General features: G+C 50.6%; 1 protein-coding gene across 1 annotated transcript in view; it reads left to right on the plus strand.

The window, feature by feature from the left end:
- Nucleotides 1-25,231, plus strand: part of BSN (bassoon presynaptic cytomatrix protein) — a 72,842-nt gene that overhangs the window by 8,651 nt on the left and 38,960 nt on the right. The window contains exon 2 of the mRNA XM_035558257.1: nucleotides 8,527-8,905. Coding sequence (XP_035414150.1) covers nucleotides 8,527-8,905 — 379 coding nt within the window. The remainder of the gene's footprint in view (nucleotides 1-8,526; nucleotides 8,906-25,231) is intronic.

Genomic DNA, 25,231 nt, shown 5'->3' on the forward strand with positions numbered 1-25,231 from the left:
AAGGTTTTGGCAGGGGAACTTCAGACTCTGGTTTCAGAAGCGTGTTTAAACGGAACGGCTTGAAATACTGAAGTTGATGGTGTCTCTTAGCGGCATAGCTAGCGTATTATCCTTTAGTTTTGCTTTCTTTCCTACTATAAATACCACATTTGCACACACAAACGCTTATTAATTCTGAGCTGGGTTTGCTGCTGGTGGCTGGGCTTCCAGTTGAGACCTCCAGGCAGCTCTGCCCTGAGATGAGCAAAGAGCCCTGCGCCCGCAGCTTGCCGGCAGCTTTGCCAAGCACCCTTTAGCACATCGTGGGGGGCACGGGGCGATCCCTGCCTGCTCAGTCTGGTGCCCAAACGCTCTCTTCTCCTGATGGCTCCTCCACACGAGAGGCGTCAGCTCTCCTGGTACCCTGAGACAACCAAGGCTGGCTGAGGACCTGAACAGCATGGGGAATAGTCAGGGGGGCGATTCCGTGACGGAGGAGATGCTGCAAGGTGCAAAGACACAGCTGCGGGATGGTGCAGGGAGCCATTTTTCACAGAGGCACACACAAATGTTGGGTATAGCACTTTGTTTGCCTGGGCACGGAGGAGGAGGCCAGCAGTCAGGCTCTCAGGCTGGGGCTTGTTGCAGCTACCTGGAGCTGTCCGCCTCCCCGCAGCACGCCATCCTCATTTCCTCTTGTATCAGAGGCACCGGGGCTGTTTTAATAAGGTTTTCTTTCCTTTCTCTCAAAATCTACATTGGTTTCTTTCTGGTAAGTCATTACTGCCTCTTTTTTTAGGAGTGCTTCTCTTCCTGATGGATCTTCCTATTTTTTCTGCCTGAAATGAATGTTGTTTCTCATGCCGAGCTCAGCTCAGTTGACTCGAGCTGTCATGGAGATGGATAATGATACATTTTTTGCATCAGCTTTTAATTTTGGAGCACGGGTGGAACTCATCCAAAAAAGGTCCCTGCAGCCTTCCTGGCTTCTGAGTGACAGGAAACGAACCCGCTGCTGCCAGGGGGGCCGCAGGAGCAGGGGGAGCTGTGGGTGCTGTGGAAGGGACCGTGAACGCAGTCCTGGTGGAGCCAGACCCCCAGCCAGGTCCCTCAGTGCCCGGCAGCAGCGAGCCTCTATCTCCGTTGGGGCACTTCCCCACGGCAGGCCAACAGCTGCAGAAAGCCCTCCAGGTCCTTGACTGCATCGAGCCTGAAGCTCAAAAGGGAGCCTTGCAAAAACAGACTTCTGTGCCACTCTCCAGGGGAGGGGAAAAGCCAGCAGCAAGTCAAGGAACAGGCAGGCTGCCTCTGCTCTTTTGTTTGAATTGGTTTCCAGAATGTGATTTTCCCAAAATAACTTAATTGTGTATTTTATTTTTTTTTTGAGAACATTCTATATTTGTTGATGAGCATTAAATTGACATTTTCTGAGAACTGTCCAAAACAGCTCTAAGAACTCTTTCCAGAGTGGCAGTACCTCGTTCAGAGCCCATTGCTGTGCATGGTTATGGCTGTCTCATCTTGTGTGCATTGCTCTGCATTTCCTGACCTTGGATGTCACCTGTCACGCTGTTACGAGACATCAAATTCAGGAAGAGCCTTCTGAAGCTTTTGGCATTCAGTTTCATCTTTGAATACTCTGAATAAATTTGTGTAGATCAGCAAACGTGTCCCTTCGTTGTTTGCCTCCTTCCCAGGACGTTTCTGAGCATACCCCATTTATCCCGCTCAATATCACCAGTTGCCAAAACCTGACCATTTACCTCCGTGCTCAGCTTCCTAGGTCTTGTTCAGCTGTTAATCCACAAGACTCTTTCCTCTTGTTTGACCATGTTTTACTTCCTTTTTTTCCTTCTGTCTTTGTAAGATCCTTTGACTTTGCCAAAAGCTGTCTGCAAGCGGAAGGGCCTTTCTCAAGCTGTCCATCTCATTTGTGCCTTGGCTTCTCCATCAATATCCTCTAGATCTGTGAGATGTGAATTTATGAGAGCTTGTTGATTGCCATTGGGCCTGTTCCTCCACGTGCCTCCCGATCCAGTCCCTTATTGCGTTTTGATCTGCCTGGCTGGTGCAAGCAGCCGTCCTGCTGGATTGTGCTGCCGCAGGTCTCGCCGAGCCCTTTTGGAAGATGGATGGCGTGTTCAGCACTTCCCACTTCTCTGATGCTGGTACCGATTTAAGCGATAGGTTGTGCAGCACGCTGGTAGTTCAGCAGTTCTGTATTTGATTTCCTGAAGAACTCGTAGGTGCGTTCTGCCGAGCCCCAGTGATTTGTTATTATTCATTTTATTGATTTTTGTCCTAACATTTCTCCTACTGACACTTTTCTTGAGGCAGTTTTTCAGACTAACCCTGTATATAAAACAGTTCTGATGCAGGAACCTCCTTAAATTTCTCCTTAGCAAACAGCATTGCAAAGATTGGATTTATCTTCTCTTTCATTCTTGTGTTCCCTGAATATTTCTATTGCAACTCAATCATCTTTTGGCTTTATAGGTTCTCTGGCAGATTTCCAATTTCTGAAGTTTTAGACATTCTCTGTTTTTTTGGCCCAGTTCGCAAGTTGTTTCTCAAGGGCTTCTCTCTATGTTTTATTAGCGTTTTAAATGCAGTTTGCCAGAATTTGTTCTTTTTTGGATTTTTCCTCACGAAGATAAAGGTTTTGTTTTTTGAAGGTTTGTTTTTTGCTCCTGTAGCCTTCTTAGCCACGGAAACTTTCCTTTCTAGCCCTTTCAGCTGCTGCCTCTAACTTCTTTTTAACAAGCTTTCTCACCGTCTCTAAATCTAAATCCCGTAGTAGTTGTGTATTTGTTTTTTCCCTCCTGGGAATAGACGGAAGCTGTGTCTGACCTGGTCACTGTCACTGCAAGTCCCTGGTGGCAGTTTTGGTGCTGAAGTTGGATGCTGCCTTGCCGTCGGGACCAGCCGACAACCCCACAGTAGCTCACGTGGCTGCTGTTAAAATCAGAGAGACTCGAGAGGGGGAATCGTGTAATTGCAGATTTACAAGATAAGCTATCGTAAACCATGTGCCATAAAAATTCCTTAGTTACGTGCCACGGTTCAGCTGCTGGCTTTGCTGGCACTTCATTGACAGGGTACGTTAATGCGTGCTGGTAGCTGTGCTGGGGCAAAGGTCTTGGGTTTTCTTGTGGGACCTGAGCTGGGAAATGTAAGCCGAGCAAGCAGGTGGGGGCGGAGGGACGAGGTGCTGCTTGGATGTGTGCTCTGCCCACCACGCTTGCCACTTCTGGCGGGCACAGTGTTTTCAAGGCTGCCCCCACCCTTTGTAAATGATATGTTTTTTATAATGCACGAATGACTTGGTTGCAGGAATCAGTTGGACCCAGGAGGGGTATGGAGGCGAAACACTGAGTAGGCAGGTAGGAATCGGACGGATGGGTGGGTGTTAGCTGGCACCTCGCTGTGACTTTTGGGGACAGCGTACCCCTTTCTGCCACCCCTTCTCTGTATTCTCCCTTGTGTGGGTAACAGGACCGCGTCTTGGTTTGCAGCAGGGCTCATCGTCATTTCTTGCAGACCTTCCAAATCCTGCAATGAACAGAGAAGCTCCACAGGCAGCAGCTTGCTTTACCGCCAGGCCTGCAGCATGCCCGGAGCAGGACGAGCAGAAAGCTGACCTGCTGGCTGCACTGGAAGAATCCCAGAACTGTCTAGGTTGGGAAAGGCCTTCAAAATCACCAAGTCCAACCACCAGCTTGGCCCACCGAGTCTCACCACTAAACCACGTCCCTTGGTGCCACATCCATGCATCTCTTGAATGCCTCCAGGGCTCCAGCTGCACGTCCTCCTGGTGCTCAGTGCTAGCTCTGCTGCCTCTGTTGTGCTGCAGAGCGAATTAAGCAGCGTGTCCCAGAGTAGCTTCTGCTCTCTGGACGATGCTCACGTGGTTTTGTGCTGCCACGGAGCAGGCAGGATCTCCTTGATGCCGAGCAAACGCAGCTCCCCCGGGGAAGGTCTCTGGACTGGTGCATTAGGCTGGGGTCACACAGGGATGGGGTGTCCCTGTATGGGCTATGAAGGTAGGCGTTTGGGGGGGCCCAAATGATTGCCCCGGTGAAGGGAATCCTTGCGCAGGAGCTAGAGCATGTTCTTAAGCATGGGGAGAGGCACGTCAGTGGTGCTCAGTCCCAGGAAGGGTGCCTGGCAGAAGTTGCATCTTACCTGACAGGGACTGAGCAGCCCTGGAGCACGAAGCTGCAGGAGAACTGGGTTTTTCCACTGCTCACAAAAGTAATTCATTAAACACCATGACCTTTCACAAGAGCGCTTGTGTTAGCATCTAATAAAATCCCTTCTGACAGTTCCCAGTCACTATTTCATGTCTTCTCTTCTGCAGTCTTTTTCCCCAACCTCTCTGGAGCAGAATTGTTTTGTGGCATTCACTGGTTTTAAACCCTCCATCATACACAGTTCCAGCATGGACTTCATCGGGTGTGGACATAAGTGTAATTGAGCCGGGGCAGCTGTATTTCAGATGGTGCTGATTTTTAATTCTATAGCTGCCTTTTTTTTTTTTTTTGTCCAAGCAGAGTCTAGTCCAGAACTCCCCGTGTCAGACGTAGAGCCTTCAGAGCCGTGAAGCTGTCAACAGCAATGTTCCTGAGCTCTGCAGATGTTTCAGCAGTGCTAGTGTGAGATTTTTGGTGCATAAAGCCCAAACTGTAGTCCCTCCGTGTCAGGCAGTTCTTCTTCTGTTTACCTATTGAAAGGTTGCATGCCCTATTTACTCGTCTGACCTGGTAATAGGTAGTATATGCCGACTAAAATTTGGTGTTATCCTACGTGATTCCTGTGCTGAACCATAGGCACTAGAAATTATTTTTCTCTAAGTCACAAGCAACTCAAAACCGGCGCCATTTCACCTAGAGTGCAATTCCCCTCTTATTCAGCTACCTCTTCTTTCCTAAGTAGGTTCTATTCACCCATTCTTAAAATCAGCCACGTGAGTGCTCACATCAGGTTTCAGTCAAACCAAGTAGGTCAAATCTGTGCTCGTAGCAGAGTAGCTCCAATTCCTGATTGTTAACCAAGCCTCCATCTTTTGGCTGGAAGCATCTGCACATTTCCCCCCTCATGCCTTCTCTGGGTTTTCCTTCTCATCACCTTGGTTTTATTGCAGGGAAACAGTCGTTCGGGTTCCCTCTTTTCTGCTAGCACAGGAGACTTGCTCGTCCCCACTCGCTCATCGTCGGTGCGGATCTGAAGCTGGGAGATCTCTCCCACAGACATACCCAGTGCTTTGGAGCCGTGCCCCCAGCGGACAGGAGTGCTGCTGTGGAGGTGGGAGCTGCTGCCCAGTCTGTGCGGGGTGAGCAGAGCAGGAGGCACCTGGGTGCAGTGGCAGGTAGGGGCTGAGGTTAGGGGAGAGCTGCTGCTCTTCCCTCTCGAGCTTCCCACGTAAGACGCCGCAGCCAGACTGAGTTAACAGCCACGGGTGTCCATTTTCTGTAATGTCATTAGCGCACAGTCTTACAGCAAAGGTGCTGGCAGCGGTGGCAAAGTTGTGTGACAAAGGACCCGTTGATACACCTTGGGATACTGGTTTCAGGCCTGGGTCTCGTCTGCAAAAATTTAGTGGCTGCAATGAACCTACTTGAGTTAAATTAGAGCAATTCCCTTCTGCTTAAAGCTAGGAATTCCCAGACAAGAAGGCTGTACCGATTTAATGGGAAGGGATGGCAATCCAGTGCTATTTTATCGTGTTGTTTTCATCTTTTCCTAAAGCTGATGACATCTCTTCACAGAAACTGCCGTGCTGTCAGAAGTTGGGCTTACGGCAAATCATTTTTTTATGAAATTGAACTTTAACCAGCACACTGAAAGTCTAACATTTGTTTTGGCTGTAAATAGTGCTTTATTTTTAAAGTCTTCCCAATTCCTATTATTTCAATGAAAAGCTGACATTTTTACTGAGGGGAAAAAACAGACAGATTAAAAAAAATAAATATATCAGGGGCGCTGTGACATCTTACATCACTGAATGGGGTTTGTGGAGAGCCGTTCTGCCCCCAGCTTTTCATTGTGCTCTTCGTGATCCCAATGGTGCTGCCCCTGCCCACCCTCCTCCCCGACAGGCAGGGGGGCTCTGGCACGGTGAATTAACAGAACTGCTCGTCTGACCTCCTATTGATAACTCATTAGTGGGCAGTGTAATAAATGGAAACCTCGGTGGTATAATTCTTAATGAGCCCAGCCAAAGGCACTTGATATTTTTTTCCTAGACAAAATTATAACTCTCGATAAAAGTAAAAGTGATGATGAATGTTTGGAGTCTGCAGACGTTTGGCTTTGCCCCGTGCTCTGATTAAACAATTAGGGTTGCGCAAAATCCGAACAGCCCCCATCAAATGGGTGAAATCCTGCCTTATTGAGGCACCTCAATGCAATTTCTTGTGAGCAGCACTGGAGGGGGCTTCCTTTGGAACCGGTTAGCAGCCTGATGCTAGTTGATGCTTTTATCAGCGATAAGGAAGGCTGCGTGGAGCAAAGCGACCGAGCCATGGCTTCATGTGACAACAGGGGTGGGTCCAGGTGGGTACAGAGCGTGCAGCCACCGCAGCACCCTAGCGAGAGCAGCGACGAGTGCGTCTGACTCGGCACAAACATGCTGCCTGTCTTCCCGGGGCACTCGGTGGGAGCAGGCATCTGCCCAGGAGAGGTGCCCTGCCTCGGGCTGGACCCGTGGAGGTGGTGGCAGCGTAGAAGGGTTTGAGCAAGGCAGCATGGATGTGGCCAGGTAGCTTCTCAGGTGCATGCCGTTCTGCGAGTGAATAAGGGCCGTGCTTTGGTGACGGGACTCGGTGGGTCAGGCTGGTGGTGGCACTTGGTGGTCTTGAAGGCCTCCCCTTTGGTTCAGACCCTATAAACACCGGCTGTGCTGGTTCCAGGTTAATATTCCCAGGCTTACAGTTAATTTCTGACCCCGCATTTAGGAGCCGTATCTGACAGAGCAGGCAACTCCCTTTTGGCCCTAAAACATCATGGGCACGTTGGCTGGCACAGGTGAGAGCCCAGACTGCAGCACAGGGGGCCCCACCTGCCTGGGGTGATTGTACATTACCGGGGGGGTCATGGTGCTGGTGCTGCTGCCCGCACCTCCTTGCACCTGGACGGAGGAGGGGAGCCAGGACGGCACTTTCTGTTTTGATGAGAAAGGCACTCAAGCTAAATTAGGCAGGCCGTGAGTGCTGCTAGTGCCAGCTGCAAAATGGGGTGATAACCGCGTAACTGCACCGTTTCCACTCGCCTTCCTGGATCAGGAGCTGACCCAGCCGAAATCCAGCACGGCATGCAAGCGCCACTCTTTACTCTTCAGTCTGGAGCAGCTCAGTTCCTCCCTTATTGCCTTGCTTTATTGCGTGGTTCCTCCTTGCAAGAATGGGATTTCAGCCTGCAAATTCCCAAAGTGCTGTTTTAATATTTATTTTCATCTGGGTTCCTATTACTGTGGCAACATGGACTTTGAATTTCATTAGTTTTATGCATTTAAGTTCCCTTTTTAAACCCTCATAAGGTCAGACCCCACGTGGATGAATCGTAAATTTATTGCATTTGAGATTCTGGGTAATATTTTTCCTTAACAGCTGCAGATGACAGGTAGGAAGGGCACCAAGGCTTCGGCCTTCTTGAGAAATATTTGTGGGTGTTATCGGTAAACATGCACACCAGATTCCAGGGCTTTTAGGCAGCAGAATAATTACATAAACTCCCATCGCAGAAGCATTCTTGAAAGCAAAGCACTCTGGGCTCCGAGCAGCGCAGGAAGGCACGGGTTGGGGTGTGCAGGGCACAGGGCCGTGCCCTGGCACGGGTTAAATCCGGCACCTGGGCTGCCCGACAGGGGGGGAGGCTGGGCGCCAGCGCAGAGCCATTAAGCTCTTTAAGTGCTGTCCTTGGGAGTACCAGGAGCGCTGCTCCTAGCAGTTAAAACTCCCATGTCTTCTGGGGAAGGGAGGTGTAAGGGAGGGGTTGCTACAGACACAGCTCCCTGAGCGTCCCGCTGCTGCTTTTCTCAGGGCTCAGCCTTCCGCGGGTGGTGTTCTTCCATAGATAAGTCTCTTTTCGGTCTTAAAAGGCTCCAAAGCATGGGTTGTGAGGGGGTGGCTTAGCATGCTTCGGCCACCCTGGGGTCTGCAGACCTGGGGGTTACCAGTTCCTGCTGGGGGTGCTTGCAGGGAGCCCGTGGCTGGCTGGGCACCGAGCTGCCAGGCTGCCCACGGGCATCTTCTGTGCAACTTTCTGCCCAGTGTTCAGCTCCGAGTACGCAGAGTAATTCAATTGCATCACCGCTCGGTTGCGTAAGGGAAAGTTTAAATCATGGTCTGTTTTGTAAGATAACGCGCATCCTTCTGCCGACCTGAGCAATTTACCTTGTTTGCAAAAAGGTTTTGCTCTGCCTCCATCAGCTGAGCCGGGACTTTGGGGAAGGAGAGGGTGCTTGGGGGAAGGTGATGAGTATGTTGGCTGGGATCACAGAAATCACTGAACCTTGCCTCACAGATGTGTGTTTTGCTGGCATTTCAGCACGCCGAGGAGACCGGAGCAGCTGGACCAGGCGGCGGGACAGCGGTCTGCGTTCCCCTCGCTGGCACCGGGCTCGGAAAGCCCCCGGGAGATGCGCGGCCGCGGGCAGGCGGAGGGACAGCGGAGGATGCTCCAGGTGGATGCACGGGGCCAGAGAGCGGGGCGGTCGCCCTCCGCGTCGCCCGAGCGGGGCAGCACCCCCACCTCGCCCTACTCGCTGCCCCAGATCGCGCCCCTGCCCAGCAGCACCCTCTGCCCCATCTGCAAGACGACGGAGCTCACCTCTGCCCCCAGCCAACCCAACTACAATGCCTGCACCCAGTGTCACAGCAAGGTCTGCAACCAGTGCGGCTTCAACCCCAACCCGCACCTCACCGAGGTAACGCCTCTGTCACCCCAACCCTGCTGTCCAGGTTTTTTAAGCGCGTGGTTGAAGCTTTGTGGGCTGTGAGGGAGCATGGCAGTCATGGTTTCCTTCCTCCAAGAAATTGCACCTTTGCTTTTGGCAGCTGCAAAGCGTTAGAGGCATTGCTGTTGGGCAATTCTCTGCTGGCCAGTCAGTGGATAATTGCAGTAACGTGAGCTGTAACGAGGCGTGGGGGAGTTAAGGCAGTTAAAGGGAAGGGCTAGCCTAGTGCTGAGGTTCAGTCTCTGGCTGGGGCTTCTTGGTGGGACCTGAGGTGTGTGGCTGAGAGGAGGCCATACGCTTGAAGTTGCCCTGACCTTGTGGGGCTCAACAGTAGGAGGTGAAGAGAGCAGCAGTTGGCAGTCCTGGGGCGCTGAATGTCACAGCCACCACGGGGGATGGTGGTTTTGGGGTGAGTGGGTTGGTTCTGGATTCCTCGTCCTCAGTGGCCAATGTTTATCAGCTGAGTGTTGTTTTTTACTGTTGTAAAGATGCATTTATCTCCATGGAGATCGCGATAAGGTCTCAGATCCTAGCAGAAGACTCCATAGAGGTTGCAGGATTCCCATTGCGGGTGCCCCAAGAGCTTCACCACAATTAGCACAACCCAAGGGTTGTCCAGCGGAGGTGTTTGCTTTGTCATCCTCTTCAAGGGACTGGCTGCTGGGGGGACAGCAGCTGCTGCCTGGGGTGACTTGCTTTCCTTATTTCCATTATTACTTCTGCTGCTATCATACAATGACACAGAAAGGTGCCTGCAGCAATCTGGTGGCATTGAAAAGGGCGAAAGGGAGGCAGCTTGCAGGTTTACACGGTTGCTGTATCCCTTGGTGATAGGAGTCAAGTTATTGCAGTTGCAGAATGGCTGAGGCTGGCGGGGACCTCTGGGTCCATCTGGTCCTACCCCCTGTCCCCATCAAGCAGGGATACCCAGAGCAGGTTGCCCAGGACCATGTCCAGGCAACTTTTGAAGATCCCTTCCGTAATGCAGGGATTTGGGGAAAAGCCACAGAGAACAGAGCGAGCCAGATGCAAGCCAGGGTGTTTTGGCACAGGGATGGGACATGGACAGGTGTAGCCATTTGCCTGGAGCAGCTCTGAAATCCATACCTCTGCTAAAACCACTGCTGTTGTCTGAGTTTTTGGGGTCAGTGCCACGTGTACCCTCTACCATGCAGCTCGAGGTGGGCACCAGGAGCTCGGTGGTACTGGGGAGCCAGGAGCCCTCCCCAAGGTGGGTCATTGCAGCAGCTCCTGAGCATCCCTCACCCTCACCTCCAGAGGTCATCTCATCCGACTTCTGCTCAAAGCAGAGATCGAGTGAGGTAGCTCAGGGTTTTATCCAGTTGGGTCTCAAACACTTCCAAGGACGGCGACTGAGCCTGCTGCACTGCTTGCCTGTCCTCGGTACAAAACTTTTTCCTGTATCCAGTCTGATCCCTTAAGCCCAGCAGGTGCAGCAAGGTTGGTGCACGGTGATGTGATCATTTCTAATGATGTGATTTCCTGTGGTTATATTTTCCAGTTGTGTTTGCTTACAAGTAAATACATTTTCACAGGAATAGTTCACATCTCTACTCTGGCTGGGGTAGATACATCTTTCTAACTTCTCTTTCTGCTTTCAAGGCTCATAAGCAGGACTAAATCATCAGAAATGTCAAATTTTCTAAGAAAACCAAAACCAAGGAAACAAAAACTGTTTTACGCAGTACATCCTCTTCTGCACAATCTGTGGCCTGCCAGAAACCACAAGTATGGTGAGATGAGAGCTCCGCCGCTTGCTTGGCGTGATGCAGCCACGGGTAGCGGTTTCTGAAACCCTCGTGGGAGCCACAAGGTCTTGAAATAAGGTGTTTGTATAAGCTTGGCGTGTCTCTTAATATATATAAAATACATGTATGCCCACATGTAAAGGAGTAACAGCAGGGTTAGTGTGTGGGAGCTGCAGTCTGTCAGGCTCCATCCTGTCACTTCTAAAGCAGATGTCTCAGACAAGGGCTCACTGTACCCCTAGCAAAACACCTGAACCCTGCAATTAGGTGATACTTTATGCTCCAAAGGATGCACGTTTTTTTAAAAACACTTTTATTTCATCATTTTTTTCATATGGCTTGATGATCATTTTATTTTAAAGGCAAGTCATGCGTTTATATCGTTACTGAGCAGCTGGCCTCTTGGCATCTTGCAGCGGCGTGTCTCGAGCTGACTGCTTGCTGAGCAAAAATATCCCCTGTTTGGTTTCTTGTTTGTTGTCTTTGAATTTCTTTGAGCATCAGCTCATCTTGTCTCGTGGGGCTGGGGAAACAGACGTTCCTGTCCCTTCTCTGTCGCTTGGAGTCTCACATGCAGATAATCAGATTCTTGCTCAAAATAAATGCTGTCGTAGTTCTCAATTCTGTCGCATGCTGGTGTGCGAGTTTTCCCATTCATTCACTAATTTTTCTGAAGGTCAGTGCTCTTCGCTAGGTGGTTATTTTAAGCCTGGGGAAATTTGAAGCAGGGAGCTACTAGAGCATCGATAAAGACTAGACGTGAAATGTGAAGAAGTAACGAAATAATGTGGTAAAATTTATCAGCTTACTCGTACTCCCATGTATGAAATAGTGCAGTCTTGCGGTCCTAATGCTCTGCTAGGATTTTTTAATTTCTCGTTGAAACTTTTCCTAATTTTCCTCTGGCTTTGAGGATTTATTTTTTTTTTTGTCAGGCTGTTCTGCAGGACCGCCCTGGTACTGCTGCCATCTCCTGTGTGAGCGAATAGCTCGGTTTCAAGCTAGTACAATAGGTTTAGAAAAGCTTTTTTCTCCATCTTATGCTTTGTAATGCTGTTCTTGTGGCTTCTGCCTGATCCTGCAGCATGTTCATCTGATTGGATTTGCTCTGTTTGGTATAATGAGGAGGCAGGCATCCTATCTGCTCCTTGTGGGGTTTGAAGTGTCATAACACATTGCTAATTTGGGAAATGAATTTCTTCAGTATTGTCTTAATTTTATTTTTTAGGTTGCTTTTAATTCATTTCCTCCCCATCTTAAATGATAGTTGTTTGTTGTTTTTTTTTTTTTTTTAAAAAAAAAAAAGGTTTTGATTTTAATCAAGAGCAGTGGCACAGCATTACAATACGTGCTTTAATTTGTGTTGAAATGATGCTCACATCTAATAGGTTGGCTTGGGACTGTTTTAGGGTCGTAGGGAATCTTTGCATTCTTCCTTATGTTTCTGTTGTGCTTTTTTTCAATTTAAAATCGTGTTCATCAGACGCGGTTTCAGAAGTATTCAAATGCACTCAGTAGATTTTGATTATTTTTTTTTCCCCCTGAGCGAAAGGAGCATGTTTATACGTGTACGGCCTTCACCGGATTTCTTCCTTTGTCAAACCCCAGCTCTGGTCAGGAGGACGAGGAGCACGGCGGCTGGCTTCCAGCAGCGGAGGAGAAGCTCTCGGTGGCTCCCGAGCTGTCTGTGCTGGGAGGAGGCAGCAGCTGTGTTGGTTCAGCTAATCGCTTCACAAAGAAAGAAAATGAAGGCTGAAAGCCACAGGAATCGTGAGGGTGCTCGTGTGCTGCTCTTCCTAAAGCCGATTGCTGCACTTGGTGTTTTTTTGGCAGGTGAAGGTGCCGTCGTGCCCAAACGGTGCAGCCTCCAGTGTGCGGGCGTGGTGGCATCGTGCCCTGCAGCTGGCAAGGCACACGGTGCTGGGTCAAGTCCCGCGTTTTGGGATGGCTTCTGAAGTAGCTACATCATGAAGAAGGAAAAGCCAGAAAAATCAATCTGTCGTTGCTGTTGCTTTGCAGATCCAGGAGAAATTTTCCACTGGGTCAGGTTGGGTAGAAGGAGAGACACGCTAGCTTGATCCTGAGTAGGCTGTTTGCTTTCGCACCGCTTCGGCCAGCTCTGAATGTGATTGCAGGGAATAATGCTTTTTTTTTTTTTTTTTTGGTGTGAAAATATTGATAGGACTCCTGAATCTCTCTCCCTGGACCAACAGGTTGTGTGCACGTATTCCCTTCCTTGCTGATGACCTTCACCTCTTAATCCCCTTATCTGTGTGCCGAGCATGCCAGTCCCCACTCCATCCTGTGTCTGCAGCGTCGCAGTGAGGTGCTGCCGTCACCTCCTAGCTGCACTTTTTTTTTTATTTATTTATGTTCTCCCTTTTTTTATTGGGGCAGCTAGCACTGAATAGAGCAGCTGGTCTGAAGCTGGAGAGCAGCAGACTTGCACTTGCTGAGGCTTTCTAAATATAAATGACTTGTTTGCCTCTGCAGCCACTGCTGCAGGCTGAGCAGGGGCTTCTGCGGGCTGTCTGCAGCGGCGTGCGCGGTGTCTGCTCGATGGATTGCCGTCCAAGCCGGAGCCAACAAAAAAAAGCTCATGAGTAATCGTGGCTGTTCCTTCCCGTGTTCTGCCTCTCGCTCCTCTCTGCATAGATGGTTCCAATAATGAAAAATCCACTCGAAGAAAATGTCATGAGCAGCTTGGCCAACCGGTGGCCGGTGACTAATGGGGCTGGCGTTGCTCATGGTACCGCTTCCGACGAGCCGACAGCAGGTCCCAGCGTACCCCTTTGGTGTTAAAAGGAAAGGAAAGCTGCCTGGGGACGTGCTTTCCTCCTTCACTGGGCTTTGTAAGGAGAAACCCAACTGGATGATGGGCAGCTGCATTCTGCACAGCAGAGAGGATGCTGCTAGGGGCAGCGCCAGCAGCTCCCCCAGGTTTTCAAGCTTTGCTGTGTGTTTTTTTGTTTTTATTTTTCTTCCTGTTCTCCCAGGATGTCCCAGTGCGGAATGAGACCAGTCGCAGGAGGAGCTGCAGCCCACCTAACTCCTGCTGCCGGGGCTTCCACCAGCACTGAGGGTGTCAGGTGCTGCCCAGCAGCATCTCTTTTGACCTGAATTTTAGCCAATGGCCGTCGTTATTTATAGAGCCGTGTGGGCTCCTCACACCAGAAACCCAGCTTGGTTTTCCGAGCTTGCTTCTTCCTAACCACCCTCCTGCCTCTTGCTGGGGCACGGCTGCATTTTGGTGCTTACAGGCTAAAAGTGGATTTAGGTAGCGTGAAAGCATCAGGAATTTCCGAAAATAGCCCTGTGCAAGCAGCAAGGTGTCTGCAAGCATCACAACAGCAGGTCGCGCCTGCCGAGGTGTTCCTCGCAGCTGGAATTTAAGCTCACGGAGCCTTGCTCGTGGCTCTTGCCTCCAGTCTCGGAGACATAACGTGAGGCTTTGCCCCTGGGCAGTGCTTACTGGAGGGGTGTGGTGCTAATTGGACTATGAAAACTGGTTAATTGAGCTCTGATTGAAACGCAGTCTTATCTAGACTGCAAACCTTTTGATCGAGGACAGCCGAAGGGTGGGATTTTTTTCAGCTCTGGATTTGGTTCGCCTTGTAAATATGCTGTGCTGTTGGCTTGGCTTTTTTTTCTCTGAGGGAAATCAAAGCGAAGTTGTTGCAATGGCTCAGTAGGAAGATGTAGAGAGGGAAATGTGGTCTTAATGGAATCGGAATAGACCACGCAGCAGGTCTGTGGGATTAAATGTGTGTCGAAACGAGTTAAGGCAGGGATGCAGCACGGCGCTACGACAGCCGGGGGTGGGTGCTGGGGGAAGGCAGTGCTCTGCTGGCTCCGGGAGCTCGTTTCTGCCTGTGACACCCCCGAGCATCTTCCCAGGCACCCCAGGGCCAGTTCCAGGTGCGTGGCTGGGTGCCGGAGCGCGAAGGCGAGGCAGCACCCAGCACCGGTGGGCTTAATTTGGGCACGAAATGTCTGTTGGAACTCCCCCAGGATGGGAAGCAGGCCCAGTGCTGACCTTCTGCTCCCTCCAGCTGCCTTCTCGTCCTCCTGCCTGCAGTCCTGGGGCTGGGCTGGCCGGTTCCTTGCTGCCAGGGGAGGCTGGAAGGGGACAGGCGCACGCATCGGTCCTGCGGGAAGGGAGTTTTGGTGCCCCGCGCCCCTCTGCTGAGCGTGACACACCGTATTCCTGTTACAAGGAAGGAGAAGCACAAAGGCTTGGGCTCATATGTTTAGCAAAGTCTGGATTATTGTGAATCACCCGCTGTCCTTATCAGAGCGCTACAGACGGCGTTTGCATCAGTCACAGCACAGCCTGCTCTTGGAGTCGGCGGCAGCGCTCTTCCCGTTTAATTGCCGCAAGCAAGCAGCTATTTGAAGCCCTGTCCCCAAAGAGCAAAAGAGCTTGTCGTTGCACGGAACCCAGCTTTGCAAGTTGTGTGGGCTCAGCAAATGTCACCTGGAAAGGATGCAAACCTATAGGTGTGCACATATATCACTGCAAGAGGTTGGCTGCGCCGCTCTGCAGCGTGGGGCCATGGCTGGGCTTGGTGCTAACAAATGGGAGCACCCAGGGGGGTGTTGGTTTAACAGGTTTTTGCCTGGTGCAGTACACCAGTGCATGAAGATGTGGGAAGGGGGAGCTGCAGGTGCTGAACTGCCGCAAGCAGAGCTGGGAGGAGATGTGGCTGCAGCTCCTCGGGGCCATAGCTCCTCCCAAACCAGCATAAGCACGGCTGTGGTCCACGCATCTGTTCTGCTCGGTCCCTCCTGCGCTCCCCGGCATGCCACCAGGTCTTTCTGTCCTTGGGGACACCTCACGTTGCTCCTGCCCTCCAGGAAGGTGCTGCACTGTGCTGTAAAGGTCTTGAGCAGAGTGCGGCGCCCAGCAGATACAGCACGGGTCCAGTGGGAAGGTCTTGCTAAAAACTAGTGCTCTGTGACAAGGTACCCTGGGGACCTGGCAAAGAGTTGAATTACCTGAGTCTCTGGATTCCTCAGCAATCATAAACACGCTTACTGTGGGGAGAGGCTTGTCCTTGAGCACGCCTGCATCCGTTCTGCCCACGATGAGCAGCGCGTGCTCTCCCTGCTGCAAAGCCTGTCAGGCCTGGGGAAAAGCAGCTATCCCTGGTGCTTGGTGGAGCTTGGCATGCAAACACAGGAGCAGCTCATGCACTGAAATTCGGTTTTACAAACTCTACCTTATGTTCTGACCTGCCATATTAATTTTCCAGATAATATGATTGTGGCTTTCGTATTTGAGAGCTCTTTGAAACATACCACCAAACCGGCACGCCGCTGCTGCCATCTGTCTTCTGAGTGGCTTCTGGGATGCCGTTACTTGTTCTCAGCAGACAATGGTTATTGTCCTATTGAATTAGGAGGAAACATCTGCAGGCACTTCTGAAGTATTGTTTTCCATAGGTAACCCTGGGTGTTAAATTCTAGTTGAGGCTGGGGTTGCGTTGAAGTGACCCTCTGTGCAGATGCTGGGAGCACGTCCCCAGTGACAAGTCCTGGGATCCGATGGTTTTGAAGGAGGTGCCCTCGGAAGGTCTCCAGCACCATCACTCGGAGCCCCCACCTCCTCCAGCCACCATCTGTGTCCTCCTGCTCTGCCGCCACTTCCTCGCTGCACAAAGCACCGGGAGGCGACGGTGCCCGAACAGGCGGGCACATGGAAGGCGGTGTTGGTTTGGGTGCAAAATGCTCTCCATCCTGCTGCTTCCCCCTCACTGCTCCATCCCTCGTTTGCAGCCTGGGTCCGGCCGCTTGCTGTCCCCGCAGCTCCCGTGCCACCGGGCTGGAGGCTGGGGCGCACGGCGGTGGGGCAGCGCTGCAGGATGCAGAGAGCGGTGCTTGCTGTTGCCGTCATGTCTGAAAAGCACGCTGCGAATCAGAGCCCCGACAGCTGGCGCTTAAACCCAAGCTAACTCTGCTTGAAGCTGTGGTACTGGGACAAGACTTGGTGTTTCTCTCCAGAAGCGGTTCCTCGTTGGCGTTTGGAGCTTGGAGCAAATCAAAGGGGGGATGAAGTCAGCTGGGTTGATGCAGTTTGCTCTTCTTTATCTCCGTTTAGTCGGAACGGACACAGTGCTCAGCTTGCACAAGGTATCCACCAGTCCCGTGCCCGTTCTGGCCATGGTGGCAGTGCTGATGGAGGCGCTGAGCATGTTTAGCACCCAAAGGTGCTGCACTGAGCTCTTGGGCTGGAGTAGGAAACATTTAGGTCATTGAGCCTGCGCACCTTTACAGCACTGCGCTGGCAGAAGATGGGACAGCTGTCTGGAGGTAGCTGTCACGGGTGTGATGTTTTCATCAGAAATCAGCAAGTAAGGGAAGCTTTTTTTTTTTTTTTTTTTTTCCTCTTGGCCTGACAAGTTAATTTGAGCTTCTGTTGGATGCTGGTTCCTCTCAGCTCCTGCATGCCTTCTGCAGGATCTCCAGCTGGAGCAGCTCTCTGCTCTCCTCCCGAACGAGAGGACGCAACGTGCTGGTGCTGAGGTCCGTGGTCCAGGCTGGCTCTGCTGGGCACCCACCCTGAAGCAGTGGGAGAAGAGTGACCAGAAAGAGGAAAGTTTTGCTTACAGGGTATAATTTTTTTAACCGAGCAATTTTTATTTTACATTTTTCTCTTCTGTAGAAGTTTCTGGTCCTGTAACCAAGGACTTGGCCTGTCCTCTGAGCAGAACAAAGCTAGTAGGACATAGCAGGGTGCTTTCTGATGAAGAGTTTGTGCAACTTTTTGGGGTCTTTTGATTTAGACCTCCATGGCATGCAAAAAAAAAATCTTGATTTGAATGACCAGTTTTAATCTTGCTTTGCATTTGCATGTGTTAGTATTTTTTTTTCCTTGAAGAAAGGGTGGTTGCTGTTGTAGACGGGCTTGCAGTTAAGCACCCCCTTTTTAGAGGAGTATATAACAGCTAGGAAAATACAATTAACAGCGGCGTGGCTTTACAGGTATCTGTTCACTTCTAATTCTTTGCAGATTTTCGTGTTAGAAATGGTGTGGTTTTTACTTAGCAGGTGATCACTAGCACACTGTGTCTGGGTACGTTGGGACGGGAATAGCAACCCTACTGTAGAAAGGCTGTTCCCACTGGAAGCAGGACCTGGAGGCACACGTGGCCATGAGCTAACGCGTGCCTAAGGGGATGCCCTGGAGACACCAGGAGCCCCGTTCTGCAGCGAGGTGACTCTCACTGCCTCGTGGCATTGGTGCATGGATGGCTCCTCCAGACAAATGCACCCAGTAGGGAACCGCCAGTCCCAGGCTGCAGTTCTGTCCTGTGGGGAAAGGGACAGCAAGTAGCAGACTTAAGCTGCAAGGAAGTTTTAGGTCAACGTGTTGGGACTGCTCGCTAACAGTCAGGATGGTTAAGCTAAAGCCCCGATATTCCCCCTTCTAGTGCCCACCCGGTAAACCCACGACTGCTGGGAAGTGTAAGGACCGAATTTGGCACCCAGGGACATGCAGCGGGGGCAGGAGGGGACATGACCCAGTCCTGCCTTGCTCTGTGGCTAATTTGTTCGATACCTGCATCTGCTGAGCAGCGTGAAAATCCAAACAATGGCACAGGCTGTGTGAGTGATTTCAGGCAATTTTGGTGATTTTCAGTGCGAGTGATTTCAGCTGGGGGCAGCTCATGCTGTTGCTCCTTTGGCCAGTGCTTAATAACAGGAGTTGCCTTTTTTTTTTTTTTTAAATTTGAGTTGTGGGATGAACCTTTTCACCTCAAATCATCCCCTACCCTGAGGAACTCTTGCAGGGTGACGGTTGGGTCAGGACTTCTTAACGAAGGTCAGGTCATGGTAGCTTTGGGGTGTCTCAGCGCCATTGCATCAGCTCGCATCTTCTTTGCTATGGCCACAGATCTGTGCCTCACCAGTCCTGTGGCTGGCTAGATTGAGAATTATTCATGGCAGGGAACTTAGGTTTATCTGGAATAATTGAGTAATTAACTCTGTTTAGGTATGTAAAAAGATTGTGCAATGGCTTGTCTGTCTTCAGGCCTTACATTCTGCAAGAGCATCCGTTACATATTTAATCCATAGCAATAAAAAGACAGAATGCATTCTGCTTTGCTGCATTGGTCCACTCCAGTTTGTTCCCTTGCCCAAGCTGTTCATTCCAGTCGGTTTTCTCCAAAAAAAAAAAAAGTGCATTGGACTGAGACAAACGAGGCATAACTTGGCTGCTTCAGTCTGGAGAGGATGGGAGGCAGAAATGGCTGTTCTGTGGCTCTCTCTGAAAATATTTTGTACTATTTATGTCAGCACCCAGGATTATCTGTATCATTTAAAAAAATTCTGTCCCACGTGGTTTGTAATGAGCAAAACAACAAAATCAATTGTGTGACATCTGTAGATGGGGCAAAACTTGATGCCTAAAAGGACCTTGAGGTACTCAGGCTCATTGGGTTTGTTCCCTGCACTGCAGGTGCGACCTCCAGGTGCTGTGGTTGTTCAGGAGCATCCCCAGAGGAACCAAAATCTCGTGGCAAGGCTGCAACAGGGCCTGCTCGGAGCAGCCACGTGGAGCCGTGCAGCAAATGAATGAGGGTTTATTCCGCACTACCGACAGGAAAGCGGGCTGCTTTTAAGTTAATCTGCTTTCAGGCTGCGTATTGAGAGCAACCCCTGTGCGTTGCAACAGGGGGGAATCATGCTGCTGCTGGGCTCGGCTGCCAGCTTTCCCCTTCGTGCCCAGGGAAACCCGTGCTCTGGGCACTGACACCAGGCCCCTCGCTCTTCCTAGGTTGCTATTTTAGTTCTGTAGAAGTCAAAGAAGTCTCAGAGGCTCCTGATGTTGGGATGCCTCGCCGCAGGGTACCGGAGCAGCAGCAAAACGAGGCAAAGCAATCCATTAGGCTTCCCAGGAGCGTGAGGGCTCATGTCGAGGCCCTGCAGCTGCGGGGCTTGGAGCTGCACTTAAAGCACGTCCATGCTGCAAGCTCACAAGGTAAAACCCTGGGGGAAAGCTCTGCGCAGCTCCCCGTGACCACATGTGGAGGAAAGCGTCCTCCGAGCACATCTGTGCGTCCGAACCTTTCATGTGCTCCCACGGAAGCAGAACAAAGGCTGTCTAAACAGGAGCTAGTGAGGCAGCAAATCGCACAAGAAACATTCCCTAATGAAGTGGAAGGACTTGTCCCTTTGCCCAGGGCCGTGGCACTGCAGGCGTGCAGGGCTGGGCAGCATCGTGCTGTGACGGGGGCCCCATGCCCAGGGAGGAGAGGCTGGGGGCACCCCGGCAGGATCAGAGTGTAGGGTCTGGCTACAGAAAGGGCTCTGCCACCCGTTAACCCCTCACGGGGCATGGGTTTCTTGCCTTCACCCAGGAGGCAGCGGCTCCCTCAGCGCACTGGCGATGGGGACCTGGCAGGGGGAGCACCACCCTGCCTGTAACGGCAGGCCGAGGTTAGTTGCAAAGCTGTTCGGTGATGTTTTTTATTTATTTTTTTTTAATTTATGTTTGCTTAATCTTTGTGTGGTGTGGGGAAGGAGGGCATGCAGATCCTGTTGTGCACAGGCAGGGGGTGGCAGGGGCAGCCGCCCCAGGGACAGAGGGGTGCGCTGTGATGCACACATGCAAGGCGTCTCCAGCAGCCTTTTTCCTGCCCTGCCTGTATCCCGGCAGCAATCTCCTAGCAGGAGCACATTGTGTGCATTCTGCTGCCTTTTCCTCTGCTGTACGCAGAAGAGATGGCACCCGTTTGTGGTTCCTGGTCGTTTTGAAAGCAGCGGGAGAAGACTCGCTCTCAGTTAGTTTGGGGGGTGCTAACTAGAGAAAGAGGCTTTCTTAGGGGAAAATTGGTTAATAAATGACTAATAGGGTGAAATGGCGCTGTCTTATTCTGCAGCTTGGTTCTCTGGACAAATGCAATTTCCCATCTGTTGTTTGCAGTGAAGGAGATGAGTTTTGGGGGTTTGTTCCTGCTCACCAGCACGGGTTGATTATTTCCTGGCAAGCGCTAGCACAATGATTACCGAGGGCTTCTGTGGCTTCCCCTTCTGGACAGAAGTGCCGAGGAGTGGATTTTATTTGTTTTGATATCTTTGAAGAGAAAGCTGAGCATAAGGTGGCTGTTTTCAGAAGTGCCTCGCTGACCGATCCCCTTGCCAGTTAAGTGCCTGAACACCCCTAATTGCACAGTCCTTCCGGAGCGCTGCGTCCTTGTGCAAGCATGCTTTACATCTTGACCAGGAAACTTCAGCCCACATCCCTGTGTGTACTGGCGTGGAGCTGGCATGCGTTTTGGCCCATCTTGAGGCCACGCTGCGACAGCCATCGGCTCCAGCCATGCTGCAGGGGACCCTGCAGAGACCTTGTCCCCCGCTGCTGTCTCTTCTCCTTCGTGCCTGCTCCCCTAGGTGGGACCCTGGCTGGTGCTCCACGTTACAGCCTCCCAGGGGGTGTTTTGCAGGGCTCTTGTCTCACTTGTGTGCAGGTTGTGCACCGATCCAAACAGCGAGAGCTGCTTGCCCTGCTGTGAATAGGTAAGCTCTGGGGTAAGCTGTCCCTGTGCTGCTACAGGAGAAATGGGCAAAATCTTCAGAACAATGTATATATTTGTATTTGTTGTGCTCTCCCCCAGCCAGCCTGAGATGGTGCAGGAAGCCTTCTCTGTGTGGTACCATTAGCTTTTATCGCTTGTCAGGAGCTCTTCCAGGCTTTGCTGAGCTTTCCCTGCTCTCCCCCTGCAATTCCCACCTTCTGCCTGCCCTGCAGCACCCCCAGCCCCCCGCCGTAGCTTGCTGCTCCCCCCCCTAGCTGGAGGCTGTTGTGTAGTGTTGCCTGTTCACTTGGATCAGGCTGTTCCTTTAATTGCACGGCGCATAGCTCTGGCAGATTTTGGTGCGATGCTACAAAATGTAAGACGTGCCCCCGGAGAGCTCCTCCAGAGCTGATCCGGGAGGCATTGCAAGGAAGGGACGTTTCGCTGACTCGCTGATTTCTTTAGATGGTGGTTCTTCAGCTGCAGGCTAAGCTGATGAGCTGAAGGCGTGTGAGGACACTCAAGGCATGTCCCTGGCAGCTCTTCAGCTCCAGGAAGAGGCTGGGATGCTGCAGTGTTCCTCCGGGACAGCCAGTAGCACCCATTGATGAACCCCTTCTTCACCCAGTCAGTGATCCCTGGCACTGAGCCTCCCCTCAGGACGATTAACACAGTACCTTCGTTACCAAATTACAGCTTTGGCTATTTTTATACCACCCTGGCTCTGGAGGTTCCGGTGCCCAGGAAGGGTGGCGAGGGAGATGGGACCGTGGTCTTCGGGCGCATCTGCTGGGGGTCGGCTTTGTGAGCTGGGGCTCCAGGAGGCCTGGAGTTGGAAAGCTCCTTCCAGAGGCTTGCTGTCTCGTGGTTCCCAAATGCGTTTTTCCAGGATTTCCAAATTTGTAGAATGTTAAATACATGTTTTGGACAACTTGGAGCAAACCCACATTCCTTTCCTTTGCTTGACAATGAACTTGTCCTGTTTTTCAGCTGGCTGTGCACCCAGTTTTCTCATGCCAGGAAAGGAGGGCAGGCTGTGTCTCTCCCTATCCTGTTCAAAGTGGCCAACCGGCATGGGACCTCTTACTCGAGATCACGTGGAAGCTCCTGGTGCCAGCCTAAAATAACCCTTTCAGACAAGTAACTGTGCTCCTGACATGCCCAATGGCCTCCTGTATGGAGAGCTGTGGCTGCAGGGAGGTGTAAATGGGCAGAGCTGGTCAGGAGCCACCAAGTCTCCCAAATCTCAAATAGTCATCTAATGCTGTCCTGTCCTCATCTGCTTGTCCAGTAGGACAGCCTTCTGCATCACCTCCAAACGGTCCCGAATAGCCAATCTGTGGTAAAGATGGAATTATTCTTCATTATGATCCTAAATTTTGGCTCAAAGAGATCATGGGCGTTTGCTTGAAGCCTTTCTGTTTGCAGCTCACTTTAAAGCTCTTGCCTACTGCGAAGGCCGAGCACTGTGCTTAGGAGGCCTTCACAGCCGTGTTGTCTTACCTCAGGAGATCCAAACAACCTGCGCATCGCCATCCTCTCCTGCTAACAGATCCAGGGGGCAGGCTGTCTCCACATAACTGCCTAAAAGAGGTGGTGGTAGAATAACGGCGGAAGTCCCGCGAGCTCAACAAGCCGTCTCCGTCATCGTTTCATATCAAGTTGCTTTTAATTGGGCAGCTTCCTGGGTGTTGTTCTAGAGGGACTGGTGAACTGCAGTACATAGGGCTGCACGTTGGCCCTCCCTGTGTACCTCTGCAAAGCACCACTCTCCTGTACCGAGCTCACCTGCGGAAGGTCAGGATTTGGCCCTCTGTGCATCCCGTTGCACTGGGTGGTTCAAACTTTCAAAGCTGGCGAGATGAGTTTGGGCACTAAATCCCCTAGAGATGAAAGGCCTTGTAAGTTTTACCTCCATGAGCCTTGTACCGAGCCCAACAGCATGTGTATAATTTGCTTTAATGGCTAGAAACATCTGCTGTTAAAAATGATGCTTAATATATTTGGCTTCCATTTCCAGTCATTAGTTCTTTTTATGCCTTTTTATGCCTAATTAAGAACCTTTTAGTACCTGATATTGTTTCCTCTGAATGTGCAGCTCTGTCGTAATCAAGTCACTTCTTAATCTTCTCTTTGATAAACTAAAAAGATCAACCTCTTTAATTCTCTCATTTCAGACATTTTCTCCTAAAATTGCTTTTACAGATCCGGTCTATATCTTTTGCAGAGTTGTACTAATGTTTTTTAAATGTCGGTGTTGAACTATTCACGGTTCTGGAACGGCTCCCTTGGTGCTGGAAGCAGAGGCTGAGCCACCTCCATATTCCCACCTCCAGCTTCATGCCACCGCATGGAGCCAGCTCGGGTTTGCAGGAAGCAGAGACTCGGCTGCATCCATATTTATATGAACTCTGTGATGTGGTGATATTGCCACAGTGAGATCAGGACCCTACTAGAGAGGTACCTAAGCAGTAGTAAGCCCTTGTTGTCCTCCAGGTCTGCCAGGTAACTACTCTGAAATGTATTTAGCATATTCAGTATTTTATAGGGCTTTTTTTTTTTTTTTTGTCAGCATGTCACTTATTATGAGGTTAAAACACCTTTTGGACATCATTTAATTGCTTCCATTCATTACTAATACCAAATCTGCATTCTTAGCAGAGAATAAAATCAGGTTTGCTTTCCATGACCTATTTTCCCTAAAACCACATTGACTGGCATATATGCTTGCCCTTCAGTTCTCTGCTGCATGACTCCAGTGTCATCTTTCTGTCTTAGATGGCTGGCTGGCCTGTTCAGGTCATACCCTTGCTGGCTTGGTATTTAAGCAGAAGACATGCAGTCTTCTAAAATTCCCTCAGTGCACTTTAACATCAGCATGCAGCAGTTTTCTTAGCTCTCTCAGATCTTCTGGATGCAAAATTATTCAGATCTGCCAAATTTAAATATCCTTAGCGCTGGTAGATGTTGTTGAATGTTCGTCTCAATTGCTAATAAGTTGGAAATGCTTCATCCTTGAGATGAGTATTATCCTGCTTCTTTCCAAATGTTTACCAGCAGTAATTATCGTACTTCCACCATATCTTTCTCATGAGCAGCATTACCTTCTGCATCCAGTAAGGGACCTGTGTCCTTCCTTGGGTAGCCTCTGTCCATGATGCACGTGATAAATCTTTCCTGCTGCTCCCCAACAGACTTTTTCATGAAGTTCCCGTGTTTTCATACAGTTTACGTACTTCACAGCTTCTTGTTTCCATCAGTTGATACTGGTGTGCTGAGCTCTGATAATTGTTGATTTTATATTTCCAATTGTGCCTTTTTTTTTTTTTTTTGCACAGCAGTTGCCTTCCCTTCTAGCCAGCCTCGTTCACTCCCTATTGAGGGATTGGTTCTGTTTCAGAATCATCATTTTGCACTCCAATTTTCTTTGAATTTTTCAGTATTTCTGCAGTCAAATTTCCTCAGGTGAAGGAGACTAGCATGCTCTGCACAGCCAGTCCAAGGCTGTTCACGGAAGCATAACTTTGCTTCTTGGTATTTCAGAGCGTAATGGTGACTTCAGCATTCCAGCGATGGGAGCTGGACCTTGAGTTTTTGATCTTTTTAGGTTTTCCTCTTCTCCTTGATGGGTGTTTCGTTTTGCTGCTTACCCAGACTGTTGGCACTAATGTAGAAGTAGTAGGAAAACTTCTTTCCATATTCCTGCCTCTGTTTCTGTCGTGTTTCCTGTGCGTCTTCCACCCCTCCGTGGTTGGTCGGCAGGCAAGAAGGGGAGCATGCAAAGGAAGGTGATGCAAGCCAGCTGAGTCATCCATCATTTCATATGTTTGAGTCTTAATCAGCAAGTACTCCGCCAAATCAAGACTTTCAGGGGTTGGGTTAGCAACCTTCACTCTTCCAGGATCCTTTCAGTTGTCTTTGATCCGTGTAGGCCACACATCGCGGAGAGGCTGGCCAGGCAGTGCAGTAGCCCCACCTGAAGTCACATCTCAGACATTCACACG

The sequence above is a fragment of the Cygnus atratus genome, chromosome 10 (assembly GCF_013377495.2).
Source record: "Cygnus atratus isolate AKBS03 ecotype Queensland, Australia chromosome 10, CAtr_DNAZoo_HiC_assembly, whole genome shotgun sequence".
NCBI classification, from domain to species: Eukaryota; Metazoa; Chordata; class Aves; order Anseriformes; family Anatidae; genus Cygnus; species Cygnus atratus.